The 15,372-nt window shown below is 36.1% G+C and overlaps 2 protein-coding genes across 2 annotated transcripts in view; both read right to left on the reverse strand.

Moving 5' to 3' along the window:
- Positions 1 to 4,566, reverse strand: part of LOC143908821 (uncharacterized) — a 32,771-nt gene extending 28,205 nt beyond the window's left edge. Inside the window, exons 1-2 of the mRNA XM_077426629.1 lie at positions 4,393 to 4,566; positions 1,321 to 1,405 (exon numbers count right to left, since the gene is read on the reverse strand). Of these exons, the coding sequence (XP_077282755.1) occupies positions 1,321 to 1,405; positions 4,393 to 4,558 (251 nt within the window). The 5' untranslated portion in view covers positions 4,559 to 4,566. The remainder of the gene's footprint in view (positions 1 to 1,320; positions 1,406 to 4,392) is intronic.
- A 786-nt stretch (positions 4,567 to 5,352) lies between these two features.
- LOC143908826 (uncharacterized) overlaps positions 5,353 to 15,372 on the reverse strand; it is a 72,462-nt gene continuing 62,442 nt past the window's right edge. The window contains exon 3 of the transcript XR_013260262.1: positions 5,353 to 5,512. The gene's annotated coding sequence lies outside the window, so the exon portion shown is untranslated. The remainder of the gene's footprint in view (positions 5,513 to 15,372) is intronic.

Genomic DNA, 15,372 nt, shown 5'->3' on the forward strand with positions numbered 1-15,372 from the left:
AATTTTTACCAAAAGTATATGAAATAGGGGTAGATTTTTCCGGGGAGTGCTACTATGTGTATAGTTTTTTATTGCCGATTTTCTGGAAACCGGTTTTTCTAATTTTTCTAATTTTTCTAATTTTTCGGGAAATAATTCACCGAATTTCAAAGAATTGTAGATCAAACAGGGGTAGAATTTTCCGGGAAGTGCTATGAAGTGTATAATTTTTCGTTACCGATCTTTTGGAAGCCGGTATCGAAATTTTTTCAATTTTTCGGGAATTAATTGACCGAATTTGAAAGAATTGTATATGAAGTAGGGGTAGAATTTTACGGCGAGCGCTATAATGTGTACAGTTTTTGTTACCGATCTTTTTGGAAACCGTTTTTTTTAATTCTTCCAATTTTTCAGGAAATAATTGATTAAACGTCAAAGAATTATACATGAAGTAGGGGTAGAATTTCCCGGGGAGTGCTATAAAGTGTACTATTTTTTATTACCGATTTTTTTTAAAACCGATTTTGAATGACTGAATTTCAAAGAATTGTACATAAAGTAGGGGTTGAATTTCCCGGGGAGTGCCATCAAGTATATAATTTTTCGTTACCGATCTTTTTGGAAAGCGGTATCAGAGGTTTGACGAATTTTTCGGGAAATAATTAATCGAATTTTAAAGAGAGAGAGAGAGAGAGAGAGAGAGAGAGAGAGAGAGAGAGAGAGAGACTATTTGCGTGTCTGATTATTTATGTCCTCCGGGGCGAAGCCCGGGTAACCAGCTGGTTTGTTATAAAATTATAAACTTCCCCAAAAGTGCGATATCTCCTATCACCTTGTTTCTCTTGCTTCTTACAATCTGTGCAAACGATAGTGCATGCAAAAGGACCCTATCTTATACGCGCATAAGATTTACCGCGATTCATTCGCAAAGTGCAAACCGACGAAAGCTCTACACGTTCGCGCAAAGATAAAAGAGAATGACATCACGTGCACTTATACGTCGCGCAAATGGAATTCCTCTTACGCTGCTTTCTTCGCAGCTTCTCTTTGTCGTTTTTGAACCGCGGACTTCTTTGAAAGAATGAACGAAGGCTGCGAATTTCCGTCAAAACGAGATATAGAAAGATACATAAGGAATTCTGCATGCATACATTTTTCTCCCGACTGCTGCCAACCTTCGGTTGGCGAAGACGAGGGAGTATGCGTTTTATTTTGATGCTTTAGAAACGTTTTTCTCTGCACAATATGTTCTTTCTTTTTTTAATCTTTTGTATAAAATACTATATTTATGCCACGCGTTTTTCGCGAAAAAAAGTTTTTTTGATTTAAAATGATACTCACTTGCATTCAGCAAGAGGCTTCTGTCCTGTCTCGATTTCCTGCGTTTTATCGCAATGCCGTATTACGTTATCCGCCAAGAGTTTTCCTGCAACATGAGATCATATCATAAAGATAACATATACGAGACAAAGTTTGTTCTTGTGTAAGTTCAATCTGACAACCATTCGTAAAAATCGAGATAAAAATAAATATTTAATTATTTCAAAATTTTTTTGTACAGGTCAACGTTTATTCACGTAATCGCCCTTTTATTAAGATAAAAAAAAAACGCAGAAGCTGAAAAGAAGAGATTGATACTTTTCTGGCCATTAGGCTTCTGCGTCGCTGTTCATCTTTCCGTTGATGACTTTTTCAAAAATAACCATGTGCCCGCGGAGAAAAGTAAACTGCGAAAGAACGAGATACGAAGCGTAGCCATTTATGCATAGCAAGAAGAATTTGACAGAACAAAAAATGAGCCATCGCTCTGTGTCTTACTTTTTCTATCTAGTAAATTAAAATTTCGTGCATATTTTCATAATGAAATAGCTATGATAAAATATTGTCGCGTATAACTAAATGTATTGTGTATAATTAGAAAAATGTCGAAAAACATGAAGATATTATATTTAGTATTTCAGAACAAGAAGTAAATTTTAGAGAATGTCTCTCGAAAGCAATTTTTAACATATCACTAACAATAAGATAACTAAAAATATTTAAAAAATTTCGTTTTTTTTTAGACAAACCGTCTCTATTTGTAACATGCGCGTTTTAAAAGCAAAATCAAAATTCAATCTTAATGATAAAAGCAATATAAGTAATAAAGTACGTAAAACAATATAAAATATGTAAAACATATATTGTACTGTGTATTTATATAAATATAAATAAATATAATAAAATCAAACAAAGGATCTCTCTTACAATTAGACATATGATCATTAACTATATAATATCCACTTATCTCTATCTTATTAAGACTGCTATCGTCCGTGTATCATATGCAAAAGTCAATGAAGCATTTATACTATAAATCAGTGCTAAAAAAGGTAAATATGTGATACGTTTGCACACTGTATAAACTGAACGTAAGGAACTGAATAAAAAGGAACTAAATAAAATTGTCATTGACTATTGCAAGAAGAAACGTGATAAAATAAACAATAGTGATAAGAGCGAGCGGAAAAAGAGCTTCGATGGAAAGAACTTTGATGCAAAATGTCACATCGAGGAAGATATCGTCGTAATAAATTTTCCTCGTGAATGACACTTACTCAGGAAATTCATCGTGCACTTTCTTGAGGATGTTTGACGCAAGCAATAATATAAAACAATAAAAATGCTCCTCCTATTTCAACAGTCTTAAAATAATATTCGCGTAACCTCATCGACTGTCTTAATCGCGAGGTTTTGTGACGCAGGAAACGAACCCGAGCCGACGTTTCGTAACTTCGTGCGGTACTTCCTGCTTGAAAATAAACTCGCATGCACCCACGCAAGCTCTCCGGAGATCTATCGCGCACCGAATTTATTTTGAATTTTGAAAGATCGCCGTCATTTCGCAACTGTTCCTAGCGTACGAACGTTGCAAAGGAGTAGAATGTTGCACAACGGGCTGAAGCTTGTCGAGCAAAACGCGATACGCGCTGTTTGCCGAAGACTCGCAAACCGATGAGTACGAAGCTGCCGCGTATGATATTTATGATGTAAATGTTAAATGCAATGTTAATTACCTAATGTAAGTTTTTACGTGGTCTTATTGTATGGAAATTAGCGATGTGTGAGATGTACTGCTGTTATACATATTTAAAAATTTAAATTAAGTTAGTATATAACTTTATTATTCATTAGTCTTACATATAAATATAAATCATTATTATTAATTGTATTTATTCTTATATACATACGTCTTTTATTTTAATTACACCCTAACGCGTATACGTAATTCTTTTTTCTCTGACGTTACAAATCGTTAGAATATTGTCCGGAACTGTCGCAAATATCGAGTATCACGGATATCACCGAATTTCATGAGAGATAAATGGAGTTTTGCGATCGCATTGATTTTTACTATTGCAAACTACAGAAGGGATAACGAATAACGATATTGCGATGCAAAACGAGCATTCGAAGCTTGCTCGAGGCGGATGAAACGGAATTGGCAAGTGACAGTTGAAACAGCGCTGGAAAGAGAACCGGTGAACTTTCGTTCCGAGGTGTCAAGGCACTTTTACTTTTGTTTCAATACGACAAGGATTCTCCGCGTTACAAAGTGCTTTGGCATCTAGATGGCGTCGGTCCAACCATTGCCTATCTTACGAATCTACAGACGCCAGACGCCACTTGCCAGACGTGTTTGCGTCAGGATCGTCCGTGAAAGTTTAAATCGGATCTTACTGGCGATCCGTTCGTCTAACATCGATAACCGAGTCCGAGAAACGAGAATAAACGCGAATGTCATCAGAAATCTCCGAAAATAAACCCGTCTGCTCTGACAATAGCTCGATAAATACTTGTAAAACTTTCAGACGAATTTGGCGGCGTATTATATCATGCGATCTTTTGATCACTTGAATGGTACTAAATTTTCTCTAAATGTATGTCTATAATATCGCGGATGTTTTATTATTCTGTGATGATTTACACAATATTTTACGACGCACATAAGATATGCACAATGCAGCGGGCACGAGTTCGTATTATCGCTTATATGTCTAGCTTTTTGCCGGACGCTCATTTGCATCCTAACAGTTAAGACTATTGGCGCGGACATAAGGTTCAACGAGAGTTCAATGCACTAGTTGTGATGTCATATATTAGTATAGTTACCTCAAGACCGGACTAAGACGTAGCCAACTATAACCCTAGTCGAGGTCGATGCATCTCTAAACGAGGCTTAATACCTATATGACTAATCGATAAAACCTTCACATTCTATGGAGTTCTTACTCTTCAATTAAGAGGCGATTTCTTATCACTTCGTTTAATTATTTTTGCATAAGTTTCTATTTTAGCATTTAATTACATTATGTTACTTTTCATTTCGCTTAAAGATTATGAGATCGCCAAGAGTGAAATATTGTGTCTTACCCTTCTCGTAGTTCTTCCAAATGAAGGAGAAGTTGTGATTCACGTCCGGCGGATCGGCGTTGTCGAAGAGATCACAGGATAATTGACGTTGCAGAAGGATCGTTTCGTGAGTGAGCTCGCGGACCTGGATGAGAAGTTCCTCATAGCTCGAAACTGGAAGCGTCATTGCTGTGCTTTCCGTACTTCACCGCGCCCCTGCGCACGAGTCTTGCTCGTACAGCCATTCGACTTTAATTCTGCAACTCAAGTGAAATAATCATGTGGCGAACGCGGGCGAATAGGATACAAAATTGATTAGATCGGCGGTTCGTATCTCGTTAACATGGCACTCGTTGGAAAATAAGAGAAATCTATTTTAATTATTGTAGCGCGGCAAAGGAATAAAATATGTTAACTGATGTATCTTTTAGCAATTCAGATAATTTGTCGAAGTTAGTTATTGATCACGGGGATACGCTTATGAGGGATAAATGACCGCGATGTGACAAATTGCCTAATTATAATGCTGTGTCGGACAATATGCTGAATATGCAGATGTTTTCCAGACGCTCGAATAAAAATCGGAGTGGCACGTTTTTAATCTTATGTGATGTCTTACGTGTGCGCGTTTGTTATGGCGCGCACGAGAAGCTGTTTCATTATATTGAAGAACAGACGTTTTCACCATATTTAGCGCGCTTTAAATAATTTTCGCAGATGAAGATCCTCGAGAAAATATCGTTGCGAAAGAATGGGAATTTCCGAGATGAAGATTTGAGATATACGCGAGCAGCTTTCGGGAAATTTGCGTTCGTGGAAGCATGTGCAACGTTGAGCGTTTTCATTTCCAGTTACCAGTAACGCAAAAAGAAGAAGCTGACGAAATAAAGATTATTTTATGTATACTTTATATACTTTACTTATATTATTATATTATTACTTATATTATATACTTATATATTATTACGTATTTACCTCTGTGAGAGAGCCTAGCATCCCCACCACTAAAGAAAAGTTCGGGTATACGGCATAATTTGGTGCTAATTTGCTCTATTTCCGAATTTATTGCTCGTACCCATTCGCAGGAAATTAATATCAAAAGTGGTGGTCCTGCCTTCACGTTACGTTAGCACCCCCACTCCTAAAAAAACACATAGAATACCGTAAACAAAAAAAACAAGTACCTATACCATAATTTTTTGCTAATTTTTTGCTCTAAAATAGTGCAAAGAGAGATACCAAAAATATTAAATATTTACAAATGTACCGATACCGGCTACCGTAATAAAGTAACCGCATAACAACAAAACGGCCGAAAATAGAAAGTTAATCGTATAAGTTTAACATTAAACTGTTTCTCCAATCAAATACGTTGCTTTGAAATTTATTACTCGCTGTTAAAATTAACAAAGTTAAACAAGAGTGTGGTCACGACAAGAGTAAAGTATGTTTAAAAAATTATTTGCTGAGTTGATTTTGATATTAAATTAATTCTGTAATTTATTGCTCTCAAAATATGTAGTGTAAAATTTATTGCTCATTGTTTAACTTAACAAATTCCACCAAGAGTGGCTAGGTTCATGACAAGAGTGAAGTATGTTAAAAAAATTATTTGCTGTGTTGATTTTGATATTAAATTGATTCTATAATTTATTGCTCTCAAAATATCTGTAGTAACCGACCGTACGAAGTTCTCCCCCCCCCACTACTCTTAGCAAGTACATACGCGGATCTAGATTGTGCCCATGGTAGGCAGACAGCGACAGATCGTCATCGACGATAGATCGTGTTAAGTAATCGCGATCCTACTGTGTACTAGTGACTTAATAAATGACTATTAGTGCACCTCAACAGGGAAGCCTGAATTCTCCTTCCTTGCTACAGCAATGGCGACGAGGATAAAAACAAATAAAAAATAAAACAAATGGATTCATTGAATGATAAACTATGGAAACAAATTAATGCAAATATAAATCAGCAACGAACTTCGTACGGTCGATTATTACAATATCCAATCCTGAACTTATTGCTCGTTGTTTAATTCAATAAATTCCACCAATTCCACTCTTGGTAGCACTCTTGGTAGAAATCAACACCAATAACAGTTGTTAGTTGTTATTTTGGTGTTGATTTCTATTCATTTATATATATATTTCTTTTATAAAAATATTCTTAATTATTATTATTTTAGAATGCTAAATATATAAAAAAGAAAAATAAATAAAGGTTTAGCAACGTCTGTTTAAAATAATTAAAAATGTCCAGAATTATTTGAAAAAAACTTTTAAAAAATAAAACGTTTCGCTACATTGATTATATATATTCGTTTTTATTTTACTAGACATCACAAACGCGCGCTTCGTGCGCGCTATTTAGCTTTAATATTATTAATTATACTATTACTATTACAATATTACTTAACCCTTGATACATAAAACTGTCAAAATATGCGATGACAGATGCTCACGAAGTCAGCGTAATGAGAGAACCAATTAGCATCGCGGAAAAATATCAACAATAAAATCTAGTGACCATACTCTTGGCTTGGTTGACTTTGTTAATTTTAACAACGAGCAATAAATTCCAAAGTAACGTATTTGGTTGAAGAAACAGTGGTAAAACTTAAGATTAAGAGCGACCTCACCGATTTCAATACCTTGATATATGTGGTCAAGGTCATGATCCCGAGTGACCTTCAGAAGGTTTTAGCCGTCGCTTGTTATTCGTTAAAAAGTTATTAACAAATAAAGTTTGAAAAATATAGCAGTTATTTTGAGTATTGGAAGACATAAACGACTAATATGTATGTGGAAATAATACATGTATGAACGGAGGAAAGTTATTTAAAGCAGCGATATGTTGCTTTCGGTTAAAGCAGTGAAAATTTTTATCATCCCTTATACTAAGTTATGTCGTGCACGACGCATGTGTTTACTATATTACATAACATATGTTATGCAGTAAACACATGCGTCGTGCACGACATAACTTACTAGATAACTGTTTTTTGAAATAATGGCAACATTATATCCCCTTACTGACAGTACATCTGACTAGAAACCATATGAATATACGTTATTGTTTACATATATTTAATTGAGCTTATATAATTTAATGTATTATTAATTATTTCTTTAAGTACTTTTATAAGTTTATTTTTATCATCACATATTCCTAAAAACTCGTAAAGCTTTATTTTAAGTCGTGTCAGTCTTGCAACAACGATTGACAAAGATAACTGATAGACTATGAGCGCAAATACGCCAAATAGAGCGAATCCTGCAGAATGTAAATAACTAAGGTCAGAAGTTAGTAACTTGCTCGTAATCTTGCTTATTTACATTCTGTGATATTTATCCCACAATATATGTGCCCAATATTTGTAAACAATAATGTTTATACAATACAGTCATACAATTCCAATCATACAATTATGTTTAAAGCAGAGAATATTTTGTATTCATGCTTTTTCTAACATATAAGATTGTATATATATACTTTTCTATACCAATTATTCTCTGCTTTAACAACAAGACTGTTTAATATAACGATTCACTGCTTTAAATGACTTTTCTTTGTTTATACATGTATTATTTCCACATGCATATTAGTCGATTATGCCTTCCAATACTCAAAATAACTGCTATATTTTTCAATTTTTTTTGTTAATAACTTTTTAACGCATAACGAGCGACGACTAAAACCTTCTGAAGGTCACTTGGGGTCATGACCTTGACAACATATATCAAGGTCATTAAAATCGGTGAGGTCGCCTTTAATCTTAAGTTTTACCTTTTTTTTGTTTACGGTACTCTATACGTGTTTTTGAGGAGTGGAGTGCTAGCGTAACGTGAAGGCAGCATCCCCACTTTTGATATTAATTTCCCGCAAATGAGTACAAACAATAAATTAGCAATAATTTAGCACTAAATTATGCCGTATACCCGAACTTTTTTTTAGTGGTGGGGGTGCTAGGTTCACAGAGATCACGTATTTGATTAGTGTGCGTGAAGTCCGTGTAGTTTTCTCAAAAACTCATTATTTGAATAAATACAAAATTTTTAAGGATTTTTTGCAAGCAGCATATGTACTATAAGACACGACGTTATCGAGTCTCGCTATCCAATTCTATCGAAATCGCAACGCTCGAGATAAGGATCTGGGCCTTTGAGCGCGACGCAATTTTCCTCCGAGTGGTGTTGCGAATTCATGTATATATATATGCAATGTGAAGGGTATTGCGCTCTCTTTTCGCGTCCAAAGGAGCTTTTGTTGGATGCAGTGGAAGGAAACATTGCACTCGTTCTTTCCTGGGGCATTCGAGACTCTTCCATCTGGTGGTATTCGCGTTTACACGGACGCGATAGTACGAAAGTGCATATGTAATACACATAATACACATGCCGTGCATCGCCTATCTCAAGAGTGTATATTATGAACACTGTGTGTTGCAACGAGTGATATGCTCGATCGCGAGCTCGATCGATTGTGAGAGAGCTAAAGTGTACACACACGCGCTTGACACACTTGTGACTCTTGTGAGTGCATTGTGCACACCCCGAGTGTTTCAGGAGCAGCTCCGCAAAAATACAAAATTTGTAATATAAATTCACATTATTATTCGCATCTATTTATGTAAACCTATAGTGAATTGTATCGAAGGATAAACAGCAAAATTAATGTTCTTTTTCTTTCAATTGAATAAATGCCATTTTGCTAATAGATAATTCTTTTACAAAATTACGTTAGTAAGTATTTTATTAACACGGTTTAATTTTCTCAAAACTCATTGTCTAAATAGACACAGAATTTCTTAAGCGAACGAAACGTTCTCCCGAACGAAAGAAAGTGTACATTTACATCGTATGTACTATGTACATTCGAGCAAGCGTTACGTTTTCATGCAGTAATCTTGTAGGGAAAAATACGGACGAGGGTGAAGATCGCTGGCAGGAACGAAAGAGAACAGGGATAGCAAGGGGACTTTCGCCTTTACCTTGTCTTATGTTTCATGGTCGACGTAATCCGGTTCCGACGTTGCGTTGTTGCTACGTCAGTCATGAACGCAAACATCAAGATCCTTCGGGGCCAAAATTGAGTAATCCGTAATACTGGTAATTTTTCAATCGATTCTCACGTTGCGCAAATATAACGAGGTATCGGAAGTACATGTTGCAAGGGATCAACAACGAAAAAATTCACAATTTATATTAAATCCATAATACTCCATAAATAAATAGATTACTATATCGTTTTCTTAATCAGTATTCATAGTCAGATCTTATTTCAAGACCGTCTTAAGTAATGTCTTAAGACACTAATACGGCTCTGTGATTGGCTTATGACATCTTAAGATAGTACTTAAGATGGTCTTAAATATAAGAATCGACTATGAATACCGAGCAATCTAACTTGTAACTCGCAGAATAGCGAAACAAATGACCAGCTACTAATTTGAGTTATCTCAGACTTCTATAGTTTTATCTGTTTTATCAAAAGATAATATCTAGCTGATTTCATTATTTTTAATACGGCGTGTAGCAGAACTGAATAGAAGGAGTCAACTAAAATTGTAATTAAGTTAGAGATTTAATCGAATTTTTTTTCTCATTTTTTATAGGTATTTTACTCTTAACGAGCGCAGTTTCGTAGTCCTCGTTAGATTTCTTGCGATTTGACGTTACGTTACTTATTTTTCCGTTACGTTTTTCCAGAAACTATGACAAATTACATAACGGTACTACAACAAGATATTAATTATCACTCATTATGAGTGGCAAAGCGTTAATTATCTACCATTATGCGAAAACGTAGATTTTAATAAAACAGATTGCAAAAATAGCCGCACATTTCAAATAGTTCCTAATAAAGCACCCGTTGATGATATTTTTAAAGGCGAAAAGGAGCGTTCGTTACATGTCAGGTATTTCGGTTATATTTAGACTTGTTTGGACTTGTCGCGAACGGCACGCGTTTCCTCGAGAATCCATAAAAAGGAAATGGCAATTTGGTCAGTGAGCCTCGCAGTCACGCTAATTATAGTCACGGAGGTTTTGCCGAAGATGGAAAAGCCTTGACGAGAATGCCGATTGGTTTGTACAGAATTGCCATAAAAGTGCAAAGCCTGATATACAATTTGCATCTGACGGACTATGAAGAAAGGGGGGGGGGTATAAAGGGATTATGTCTGTTTACGGAATCCCACTGTGTCCGTTAGAATCACAAAACCGCGACAAATAATGCGCTTTTACGATGCACACGTTACAATGTATATAGTATGGCATCGTCACATACGTGTATTATTAGAATAACAATTAATAATTTTCCTAAAATAGAAGAGGCTAAAAAATATGATTATACGAATTTTTGATCAGCATCTTATCTTCGGTATTTTTTGTAACAAAACGCCCTAGGAAAATCGCGTAAAAATTAATTTTACAATCTTTGGACGAAAAGACAGAAAAATGCCGTGTACGTCGCTCGATGGGCTTTAATAGTCCACAATCTTGCGTTTCCATCTCCCTTGCGTGTGTCTCGACTCGCGTCGGCAGTTTCTTCCGCTTCTACGAACGCGGAAGCGCTCTGCTTGACGTAAATAGTGTACGCGTATACATTGCGTCTTGCGGGAAATAGAAACCCAATACGCGGTAATTTCAAAACCAGAAGATACTTTGGAGTGCTTTATCGCGTTATGGGAATTGAGAATCGCGCGACGACAATTCAAACGACTCGAAGGATGGCAACGATTTTTGATCGGATCGTGACCGGACCGTGACCTAACCGAGAATTGACCTTAAATCGTGTGCGTTTCACGAGTACGGTCAGGAGAAAAAAAACGATGTGGAATTCACTCGCAATCTAGATTTTCCTTGCCTATGTTGTCTTGCTACTTGCTACTCCTCTGGCTTCTTTCTTCTTATAAAGCAATCGCACGTTTTCTGTCTTCGTTCCGATATGTACCACTTATTCGATACACGTTTGACGAACTGACAATCACTCGACAAACACATGACTTTTTTTTCTGTTGCGTCTACAGCACGTGAAATTTATGCGTTTAAAGGCTGCGTTAACTTTCTCGTAACATAAACAAAATGTTTCGATGCTTCATTATCATGATGAAGAAAAGGCTTTTCCGGACTTTTTGTATAGCTTTACAGAGCTTCATTTATTATAATTTTATCTTTATTTTTCTGGAAAATGGTAAGTATGGTAAGTATGTTAAATTCAACAAATAAATGTGAGAAACAGAGTGTGTAAAAAATTAAGACAAATATATTTTAAGATATGTTTTTAGAGCGTGGTTATTGCTGTGAATTCATATCGCTCGTTTTTTACAAATTTCACCGTCGCATTTTAGATAGCATCGTAATAATCATTGTTCCGATTTTATCTACTTTCACAAAATTCTACAGGTTAGAACACAGACGTTGTGCAGGATAATCGTAACGTTTACGCCCGCTATTCATGTACGGATATTGTTAAAAAGAACGGAATTCATGCAAAGTTTATGCTACACAATGTTAAATATCTTTTATTATTAATTCTCGACGTGGCTTTCCTGCGTATGCACGCGCAATCTAATTATGCGTTATTAATATTGCGCGAGAAGAGAGAACAATGGAATTGCTCATTATAATAAAATATGAATATCTGCGAACGTGTGTGTGTGTGTGTGTGTGTGTTATTATTATTCAGCTGTCGCATCCAAACGTGTCCTGCCGGAACAATACAAACCGTAAAAATTTTACAATTCGGTCCCCATACCACATGCAATTACGCGTAATTATCTCACATAGAAGAAATTAACTAATTAACTCTTGTATGGTAAATTGTCTGAATGAGAAATAAAACGAATAAATCGTTTTGAGAATGCGAGTCTTTTTTGATCTCTTATTCCGATTTAGGTCCGACATAAAGAACAATCATCTCTGAGAATCTGGAATAAATCGACCACGATTTCTCTTTCTCTCCCCCTCTTCCCTCCCTTCAACCCTCTCCTCCTTCTCACCCTTCCGCGGACCATGATTCCGCGATTTAGTTTAACGAATTCACCGTGATATTAATTCGTGATATTAATTGTGCGCGCTTTCACGACCGCGGCGAATTGCGGACATATATCATAAACGAATGATTCCACGCATCCACACAAATGCCACAGAAGCGCGCGTTTCTCCGTGAAAATGAAGGCGTATAGCGGCACCGCGTGCAGCGCGTCTGCATCGCACCGTGATCCGGAACCAGTCTCTGGACTGCGAAGAGGAAGAAGAAACAGGTGGGCGCGAGCGCGAATCTAAATTGGCTTCAAATTTCTTTTGAAAAATTCCTCTCTTATTTTCGCGCCGGAAAAACCACAGAAAGAGAGGCGACAACGGATTTTCACTATCCGCGTCTTCCACGGCCGGCTTTTAAAGTATCAAACGTACGTATTATTCTTCTTTCGCGCCAAACAATTCCACGGATGAACCACGGTAGACCATGATAGATGAGTAATGAGTTTCAAATAGCTCAAGATTTCTATCAAAAATTGACATGTTGAAAATTAAATCACGATTCTGATGGAAACAAAAAGAAACTGCCAGCAATATTCGCATAACGAAAGCATCGGAATCCTATTAACTTATCCTTACTTTTTTGCATCTGATCGCTAAAATTCTTTTTGAAATCTATTGAAAACTTTCTTTAGAAAGAGAGGTCATTAATTATACCTTCGCGGAGACAGTAGCCAGCAATTATGCGTCATTTTCATTTTTTATTAATTTTGTAATTCTTTATTTTAAATTCTAAGACACCTATTCTGTAAATGTTAACGACATCATTTCGTGCTTTGCGCAGGTATGTAACACTACAGTGCTACAGCAAAGCACGTAACAATATCGTTAATGTGTACTGGCACGTATTATGCACGTAACTTTGCGGAATGGATTCCTGTCGAAATTATACTGTTTTCCCTAAAAATACAATAGAAATGTAGGAAATAACAATTCCGATCGGAATCCATTTCGAAAAGTTCCATAATACGCACCCTGAGAGAGGCTCCTAAGGCTCGTTATTTTACCGCTCGTGATTGGTTCCGCCATGGTGTTGCACGTCCAATGAAAATAAGGACCAGTCTGTCCAGGCTCTTATAAAGGGACTCTAGTTAAGATCGATCACGGTAACATATTATACATGCCGACTCACGTGAGCAACGAGGTCAGATAATCTGCGATGCCGCTTTTACACTTATTCCTAGGAACCAAATGCGCCAAGAATATACCTGCCGCCTGTCACATTACGTAGAATTTATCAATGCACTAGGAGCATTTATTTACGACCGGGCTGTAAGGCACCCGCTAACAGTCGCCTCATTGCGATTTTCGTGGAATTTTTCTAATCTTATTGTTAGTTTCCCGCTCGGTGCCATCCATCGTTAGCAAATGTTTTACTTTGATTGTTTCATGTTGGCTGTTTATTATGAGGGTCTTTCAACAGATGAGCCACAAAGTCATCGCTTCGATGGAAATTAAGGATAAACTTTCGAAAACCCTATTCACATAAGGGAAAGGTACCACAACACTTAAGCATAGGAAATGTACCAATACCTGCACATGTATCTGTGTCTGGATACCTTTAAAAAAATATAAATTTATGAAAATAAACGTTTAGATATTATAACTGAAGTTTCAAACTACAAGAAAAAATACTTTTATCTTTGATTTTAACTCGCGTTATACTTAGAAATAATAAAGGTGTTCGGATATAGGTACATGTTCGGGTATTGGTACCTTTCCCTTATTCTTTAGTGAAAATGTAAATAACTTCAATATGAATATCTTTAAATAGATTTTTATCGATGAAAAAAATGAAGGCATAAAATGTTTAAATAAAGTCATATAATAGTGATTGAATATTTTCTTGTTATTTTTTGATATATTTACAAAGCTAAACGTACATAGATTTGCAAAAATTATGTATTAATTAATTAATGATATAAATATAGAACTGGTGGTATGGAACTGTGCAAAGAAATCTTGCATTGCTATTTACAAAAATACTAGAAGAAGACAGAATACCATCAGACTGGGAAACCAGCATCATCATTACCTATATTTAAAAAGAAGTCATCCTGTTAGATATCTAAAAACTCCGACCTACTCTAATAATAGCTTACATATTGATAAAGAACTTTAAAAAATTTCAGGCTTAAGAACTTTACGCTTTAGACACAATATTTTTTTAAGATAAATTCTTCACTTTTTTTGTTTGATCTTACTTCTCATGCAGTAACAATTGGCTTCATCCCAAACTTACAAGCGAATATTTCTTCACGTTGGCGCTGGATTAATTAATTCGGCAAGAATATATTTCCAGCCAGGAATATCTTTCTGCTCTATTTACATTACTCTCCCTCTCATTTGCATCTCTCCTTTATTTTCATACTTCTTGCCCCACGTATCTGGTTTTGGTTTCCGTTTTTAATTCGAGCCCAATGTACAAGATCTGATGCGATTCGCGCGCGTTAGTCTCGCGTTTTACGTACGTGTCCTTGGCGAGGTGCTCGATGACGGTTAACAACTGCGGTGGACATGTGTTTTTTAGCGACATCGTAGCCTATTTCCCAGAGTCTTTTTCGCGATCAGCGAGGCCGAGCGGATCGCAATGGGGTCAAATAATGATCAACAAACTCGATCCTATACACTTTTTGCTACATTTTGCCATATTCGCCGCGTCGTTTACGCGCAACGCGCGTACCGTTACGATTTGTTTGAAGAAAAAGTGTATTGCCCGGCGGTTTCGAGAAGCATTATTACAGGTAAAGCATATGTATGTGGATGATATTTCGTGGACAAAAGTTTTCTACGAGAGTTTTAAATGAGGTTTTATTGACGTTAACGAAACCGCAATCGAAGAATACTGTAAAGTACGAACGAATCAAGAAGTCACTTTAATTCAATTTCTCTTGTTACACTTTGTTCCTTTCGCGGCTCTTCTACCCCATAAACTCGAAATATACATCTATTT

The sequence above is a fragment of the Temnothorax americanus genome, unplaced genomic scaffold (assembly GCF_048541705.1).
Source record: "Temnothorax americanus isolate GAGA-0224 unplaced genomic scaffold, ASM4854170v1 Scaffold117, whole genome shotgun sequence".
In the NCBI taxonomy this organism is placed as follows: Eukaryota; Metazoa; Arthropoda; class Insecta; order Hymenoptera; family Formicidae; genus Temnothorax; species Temnothorax americanus.